Genomic DNA, 8,240 nt, shown 5'->3' on the forward strand with positions numbered 1-8,240 from the left:
TCGCAGTCGCCGGCTGAGGTTAAACCACAACAGCTCGTCTCCTCTGCTGAAAGAATCCCCTCTTCCTCCTGGGTTTCGGCACAGGCAGCTGTGCGGCCGAAGCTGCCGGAAACCTGAAGCTTCCCATCCCAGTGCTGCAAAGCAAGCGCAGCCCCAGCAAAGGCACAAGCCCAAGCCTGGGGTTTTTGCTCACCACAACCCCAATGCGCTGCGTCCTTCCAGCACTGCGCATCCAGCCCGGCCCGGCTGCTGGAGGCAGGGATGCTCGCAGCTGTGAGGGGCGTTCAGCTGCCAAACCGAGCCCTGGGTTTGAGCAGGGATGAAGCGAGCAGACGCTCTCGTTCTCAGGAGCTGCAGGGCTCCGGTGTCCACAGCGCTGAGCTGTGCTTTCCACAATTTAATCCAGAAAACTCTCTGATGCAGCTCCCTCCCTTATTTCATTAATGCCCCTTTGCTCATGGCAGCAGCAGCGCTGCCTCCATCCCCTCCTGCTCCCGGCAGTGCCATGTCCCCGTCCCCATCCCCAGGCAGTGACAGCCAGACCCGACCCTCGTGCTGTCCCCATGTCCCCAGGTCATTTCCATGCCGAGAAGCCACAGCGTGCTCCTTTGCTCACCACAGCGTGGCAAAAACACGAGGCCAGACGCCGTTTCCAAGTGTTAACCATTTATAAATAAGTACATTTTTTCATACATACAGTTTTCATTGTACAGATTACAATCTGTATACATTGGGGAGGGGGAATGCATTCTTTTGAACTTTTCACATCTATCTCACAGCTCACATGTACAGACAAGAAAACTCTGCTCAAGCAAATACAGCAAAGGAAAAAATATGTTTTCTTCTTTCCTTATACATGAGAGGCGAAGGCCTCCGCTGTCGGCAGGGGTTGCTCTTCCCACTGCACAATATCACAACTGTGTGGTGTTCAATATATCAGTAGAGAGAACAGAACATGCACTGAATAATATACTGTACAGAGAGAAAGTCCTTTACATCAGAATTATAGAAAAGCTAAAGGAAAATTTAAGTGTCTTAAAGATCTTCCCAGCAAGTGTCTCGAAGGATGGCAACCGGGGAATTGTACAAAGCACAAGGTGTGTGTACTGTACGTGTTTGTACCGAACTCGGATCCTCTCGGATGTGAAGACAGAAGGGAGACGGAACGCTGAATGCAACACTATGGGAAAGAAAAGGCTGGACAGGGATGACACCAGCAGTACTGGCAGAGTCCACACGAGTCTCTGGGTTATCGGTGTAGCAACAAAATGGACTTTACGTAGCACACAGTGCTGCTCTCAGTGTCTGGCTTATCAGTGCACAGCGAGGCAGACCCACGGTGAAGTGACCCAATTCCCTGGGCGTGAGGGCTTTCCCACCCACCCAGCACGATCCCGACCCGCTGGAGGAGATGACCCGCAGCTGCACCGCCGTCCCTGGACAGCGTCACCCAGAAGGGACAAAGTCTTTTGGCAAAGCAGCCCTCTGTTTTCGTGACTACAGGACGCAATCCCGTCGGACGGGACCCGGCTGCTGACTCCTCCGTACCGTGACAGCTAGAAAATGAGCAGGAGGAAAGGATACGGCAGATGGGTTTGGTGTCCGTTGGCTTTCCTGGTGACGGTCGCGCTAGCTGTGTTTTCTCTCGAGTAGGTCTGTAACAGTTGCGGTGAGATCCAGCTGTATAGTCAGGAGTTGAACACGAACGCATCTTGCTAAAGAATTGAGCCCTTAGTGGTTTATATTAGAAAAAAGAGTTTGATTGAATGAAAATCCAGCAATTATTCACACAAATTGGAAAAAAACGCAGATTAACTTTCAACCATTGTGCTTTGTGTCCAACACGCACCCCACCAGACTTCGCGTAGAGCAACCAGCACGGGGTGAAGGCATTTATCCGCAGAGGTCCCAGTGGGTACAACAGCTCTTCCCCTAAGCCCTTGGTTAAACACCGTTAATCCTGGTAGAAGAGTTATCTTGAATTCCCAAGACTAAAGCAAAGTACAACCACCAAAGAGCTCACGACACCTCACCGCGGACCCCCCTTTGCAAGGAAGGCGGAGGACGAGCAGGCACGCCGGCTTGCTTTTCTCTAGATAAGGCGGAGCTGGCACTTCGGTTTTAGCTAGACTTCTTCTGGGTAACCCTGAATATACAGCAACCTTTGTACGAGGGGACTGCATCGCTCCAAATTTAGTAGCCACCCCGGTTCTGGACCTAATCCAAGTATGGCTTAGGTATTTGTCATACGCACACACAAATGTTCACACTAGCCAAGCAGTTTTCTTTACAGCCAGGTTAAAGAAAAAAACCAAAAAGTTCAGTGCTCGGACGGACCCACCTGGCGGCACCGGTGCCGGGCAGCAGACGGACAGACAGATGGACAGACGCATGCCTCAGTTCGTCGGGAGCTGGTGCAGCCTGCACCCTCCCGAGCAGTGATGCAGAGAAGGCAGCTCAGGCTGTGCAGCCTTTGAAAATGGATCCCAAGGGATCTCTTAGTAAAACCCTCCCTTTCCTAAGCGCCTCAGATGCCCACTAAAGACTGTTTTCAAAGCCCTCCAATGCCATTCCCAGCCTGGCTGGTGGGGACCCCTGCAGAGCCCCCCACCAGGCGGGTGTCCCCTCCCCTGGGACCAGAGCATCCTCCCAGCCCACGAGACAAAGCAAGAGCCCATGAATCCCCACCGAGGGACATGGCAGACACCCACACCCAAAGCTGGGAGAGAAGATTTCAGCTTTGTGGTGGCACACCCAGCTCTTGGAGCGGCTGCAGGCAGAGGACGAGAGACACCTGGTGGGAAGGTCGGCTAAATACAGGGGTCGGCTTCAGCATCGCCTACCCAACACACCCCAAGAACCAAACCCGGAGGTTTCCATGTCATCGAGAACCTGGTTTACTCGGTACACCAAAGAATCCTACTTGCTCGCAAGACGGAGGCTTGCCAGCGGTGCCACTGCAGCTGGGGAGGGGACAGAGGCACCGGCTGGCAGCACTGTCCCACATCTTAATTACTCAGAGTAATTAAATACGTAACACAGATGGACAACACAACACCCTGTCTGAAACTCTGCCTGCTCCCGCAACGCAGCCCGGGCTTGTCAGATCTAGATCTAAGATGACAGCGTGAAGGGACGCCAGGTGAGATTTGAGCCTCGTGCTCCACCGAGCCACGTGTACAACAGCGCACTTCACAACAGGACCACGCACGACAGCACAATACGAAACGGCCTCTGCTTTTCGTCCATGCCAAATCCAAATCGTGACTTTGAGGACACAGGGGACTGTGTAAAGAACGGCTTTTCCAGGGAGAGGTGTGCTCCTTACCCACCCGGGGACTACAGCAGCCTTCTTGCCTCAGCTGTCCCTAAGAGAATTGCTGGGGAAGTGCTTTAAAATCACTGCAAATAACTTTGTATTTAAAAATTACTCAATCTGTTGATGCTTATATACAAGAGTCAGTTCTTGTGCTATAAATGTTATGATTCATTGCTTCGTTTCTTTTTTCTTTTTTTTTTCTTGAAAAATACACTAAGAGACAAGAGCTGTTTTGCTATTTTCTAATGAAGACACTACTCACGCTTAAATATCCAGTATTTATCATAGTAACAAATTCAAACAGTAAAGTGCACCCATTTACAGAGAGAACAGATGGAAAACCATTAGTGCAAGAATCCTGTGAAAAATGTAACACGTGGTATCGTGAAAAAACCTGCACGCCGCAGTATTTAAGCCTTCTTTCAGCTTGGTGTTTGTGTTAAAAGTGTGAGCTGTTTTCCTTTTCCCTTAAAACATCTTCATAAACCCAAAAGTTATACACAAGTGCTGTGAGGGGATGTTTCGGAAGGACAGTACTGGGAGCACATGGCAGTGAACAGCGAAAGCAAAGCACGGGCAGTTCTCACGTCGCTGCTCTCGGACCGTCCCGTTCGCATCTCAGCGGAGAGAACCGGCTCACGGCCATAGCGCGTCTCGCTCGGCCATAGAAAATAGGGACGGGGCTGAATTTGGTTACTTTTTCCTTTCAAAGAAGCAACTAAAGGTAGGAAGCCACTCACTCGTTCAGGAAAGCTGGAGGATGGGAGGCACTGAGCAAAGCGACTGGTGCTATTCCAGACCCACGGATACACATCCTAGCTATAGGTGCACTGTATGCGGAGGAGAAGAAATCGGTTATTCCTTACAAAGCAGAACACGCTGCTTCAAAAAAGAGGAAGAAAAACACCTCATCACACCCCCTTTGCAAGGAGAGAAATAGTGCATGGAGCTGAGTGTCCCCGCGGCCGCGGGGAGCCCGCCCTACCGAGGGGTCTCCCAGTCTACCCCCCGCTTTACAGAGCCCTGTAATAAAGCAAAGAGTCAGCACTGGGTTGCACCTCGAGAAAGAAAACACCAGCCTCAATCCAAATACTGGCTCGGCCAAATCCCAAATAGGCCAAAAGAGCACATAAATCTCCAAACCCCATGGAGGAATCTCCCCCCAAACGCTCTCAACGCGTCTATGAGACACAAGCCTCCATCATCCCAAGGTGTGCACGTCCCAGTTTGCTCTGAGCAAATTAGGCAATGAAATAGCAACGAGATGTGCTTGATCCACACACAGAAAAAAATAAAAAAAGCCCCATCAAAGCCAGGGTTTGCTAAGAGTTTCGGGCGAAGTCCTTATCTGGTGTAAATGGATGTAGCTGCACTGATGTCGCGCTGGGGATATGCTCATTTACACCAGCGGAGGTTGGACCCCGTGATTTGGTTCAAGAAGTCTTGCCATCTATTCGCATAGCCCTTTGGAAACACCGAAAGGTATCGCTCCTCCTGCTCAGCACTGAAATCGCTCTGAAGAATTGATATGAGTGAGGTTCAGCATGGGCAACAGGCACTATTTTGCTTTAAAACAAGCTACAGGGTTATCGCTCTCCCCCCCGATCGTCCCCCCCTTCACCCTCAGTAACTGAAAAGGCGGATTACAAACCCACCAGTAATAAATGAATCTGTAAAGAAAGTCCCTCCACCCCCCCCCAAAATTTCAGAGAATAATTGAAAAACTATTGAAAATCCTATAAAAAAGGATTTTGGAACTGTCCCCTGCTTTTCACACTGTCTTGATATGATTTGCATTTGATTAAAAAAAAAAAAATTAGAGAAAACAACCCAAACAAAAAAATGTCCTGAAACAGATCGCATAAATAAATTATAAATATCTCTCTTTTAACTACAGGTCCTTAAAAAGCACAACATGGTCTTTACCATTTACACGTACGGAACACGGCAATCGCTTTCCAAGTTTTCGGAAACGGATCTTAGAGGAGTACAGCTACGGCACTGGCTCCCCAGGCGGGAGCGAGCCAGAGGGAAGGGATGCCGCAGGGCTGGGTTTGCTGAAGGACCCCTCCTGTCTTGGGAACCATCGTGCCACATTAGGCATCCTCATAATAAAAAAAAAAATTAAAAAAAAATTAAAAATTGCAATTTTCCTCCTTGAATATAATTTTCTAAGTCAGATTTTTTTTTCCTTGCAAGTAAAAAACCCCACCAAATGAAAGCCCCAACATTAAACCGTCCCAGTGAAAACGTGGTGCCGTGTATGAGGTGCAGTTGTCCGCTAATGGTGTGAAGAAGTAGTTGTTGCAATCCCAGTTCACGCGCAAGAGGTTCCTGGCCAATTCCCTTGGCTGATTAAAATGCATACGAAGGGCCAACTTTAATCTCTCAACGCTTGTAAAATGCCCCAGAGCAAATTAGTGTCGGGGCACCCGGCAGGTAGCTCACAAAGTAGCAAAGCATCGCGTGACCCCCACCCCTTCTGGCCGATGACGCGATTAAATAATGAAGGAATCCAATTCGGATTAAAATGCTATAAACCAGGTGAAGCAGGATGGTTATTGTGCATAGCTACTTGGTATTAAAACACATCGTGCCCTTGCTCACTGCAGGCAATTTGCTCTTTGGGGGCAAAGAGCCAAACGACCTGGCTGGCACGGGGGCCTGTGGATGCAGCCTTGGGAAAGGCTCCTGTGATCCCTGCTCTGCTCCCGCCAGGAATTCCCATCAGAACTGAGTAAGAGCTCATCGAGACAAAAGAAACCCATTTAAATCGAATGCGATTGTCTCTTGAAAAAGAGCTGGTTACCTCCCGCTGCGTAGGGGATATTTCTGGACCACCCCGCACCACGTCCTAAGATATCCTGGTTGGGAACTTAGCTGGAATTGGGCAAACGATACTGGCTCTGCTGATGTTGGCTTCACGGTCAGCTGGGCAACAAAAGGGCTGGAGCACGTGCATGGCTGTCTGACCACCACACAAAGTACCGGAGAAACTTGGTCATGTAGCTACCAAAGAGAAATAAAAATAATAATAATATGCATGGAAATCAGGCTTGGAAGTGTGTGCTGAAAACATGAGGGTCTTACTCCAACAAGCGTCTTTTACACATTAGACTCCACAAACGGTCTCTTTGGTTTGATTGGGGATGTCTGCCCTTGCCTGGAGTCCCTGGAGAGCTGCCTGTACAGGTTGTCCTGGTAGGCCTGTGCCACAGGCAGTGTCCTTGCCACCTTGACGTCGGGATATGAGGAGGCTTGGGTGACTCTCTCCAGGAGGTCTCCCCGGGACCCATTGGCCAGCATCCCATGGGGGCTGTAATAGTCTTCCTCTAGCAAATGGCCATTCTGTGCATTGTTGGTTTTGTTATAAAAGGCAATGTTGCTGATTGAAGAAGGCGGGCTAAATGATTCTGGCTGGGGGAGATTGCCAGGAGACGTAGGACTAATGACAGTGTCCACTGACGACACAGCCCAGGTCCGGTTCTGCTGATGGAGATGGGGGTACTGCTGAGTCCGAGCGGTTTTATCTATGATTCCCATGAACGGCGTGGTCCGGGAACGGGCTGGCTCGCTGGGGTAACCCCCCTGAGTGGGAGAGACCGGAGAAAGTTCATCGCACGATCTGTCGTAAGCTGGCTTGAGAGGAATCTCCATTTGCTGAATCGAAGCAGAAGGGCGGAAGTTGGGAGTCAGGTTGGAGGTGGAAGAGATGCTATTGCTGGAAGGAGAGAAGCGGAGGCCAACGCTCTGAGAGTGGAGCAGGGGCCTTGGAGTCGGCGGGTGAGGCTTGATTTCGCTGGGATTAACTGTGATAGGCCTTCTTATGAGATGAGACACATCTGGAGAGCCCAGCTGGCTGGCGGGGAGGGAAGAACGTTCCAGGTCAAGCTTCGAGTGACACACCGGATAGTAGGAAGCGGACTGGCTTCGCCCGATCTGAGGTGTCTGGCTGTATCTCATACCCCCCCTGTACGCCGAGGACGGTCTCTGAGGAAGGTCTTCTTTAGCCAGCCCTCCATGCTGACAGATCGCTCCCGCGCTGAGGCTCGCCTGAACATGCTGCACTGGTCTGCTGTCACCTACGATTCCACCAATGGAGCCCTGGTAGACCAATCTGCTCTGGCTAACCCCCATTTCCCCTGACGCCGACTGGTACTTGCTGGCCATCGAGTGGGCAACCTGGCTGTAAGCACCGGTTGGGATTACAGTACTCGAATGGACGGCTGAGCTGGGCTGGTTGCTCCTCACGATCTGCGCCTTGGCTGGCTGCAGCCTCAGCCCCTGCTGTGGCACGGCCACGGGGAGCTGGGGCATCTGGAAAGACCTCTGCGTCATCTTGGATAACGGAGACTTTGGTCTACCGGGGAGCTGGCTGACTCCGCTAGGTTCCTGCCGATAACGAACTGGGGAACCGGACTGTGACCTATAAACGCTCATGCTTTCTGCTGGGGGGCTGGCGCGATACTGAGGACCTCTACGAAGAGGAGAAGGTGGTGGGCTTTGATATTCCTTCCCTTGACTTCCAACAGGAGGTGGGCTGAAGCGGTAAGAGGAGCCCTGGTGAGCAGGAGACGTGTGCGGAGGACTGGGTCTATAATGCGAGTTTTGGTGCGTCGGAGACAGAGCAGGAGATGTGGATTGGTACCCTTGCCTGGTTGGCGAACCCACGGAGCTATTGGACCTGAAATCAAAGACCTGATGAGAGCCAAGAGGTGAGCCAGAAATATAGGCTGAGTCCCTGTGAGCTGGGGATGGGGGTGGGCTCTGGATGATGGGCAGCCCTTGGTTTGGCCTGGACTCTGTTTGCAAACCAATGGAAACGTTTTCTACATCCTGCTCAAGGTATTCCTCCTCAAAGATATCTTGCACAGAATACAGCTCTTCATGCTGGGCTTCAGGTTCAGGCTCCACCGGGAGC

At 51.0% G+C, this 8,240-nt stretch overlaps 1 protein-coding gene across 1 annotated transcript in view; it reads right to left on the reverse strand.

Moving 5' to 3' along the window:
* Positions 1–6,083: 6,083 nt before the first annotated feature.
* TANC2 (tetratricopeptide repeat, ankyrin repeat and coiled-coil containing 2) overlaps positions 6,084–8,240 on the reverse strand; it is a 206,759-nt gene continuing 204,602 nt past the window's right edge. The window contains 1 exon segment of the mRNA XM_009334881.1: positions 6,084–8,240. This exon segment is cut by the window's right edge and continues 32 nt beyond it. Within this exon segment, the coding sequence (XP_009333156.1) occupies positions 6,425–8,240 (1,816 nt within the window). The 3' untranslated portion in view covers positions 6,084–6,424.

Source organism: Pygoscelis adeliae, unplaced genomic scaffold, assembly GCF_000699105.1.
Source record: "Pygoscelis adeliae isolate BGI_AS28 unplaced genomic scaffold, ASM69910v1 Scaffold112, whole genome shotgun sequence".
Lineage (NCBI taxonomy): Eukaryota > Metazoa > Chordata > Aves > Sphenisciformes > Spheniscidae > Pygoscelis > Pygoscelis adeliae.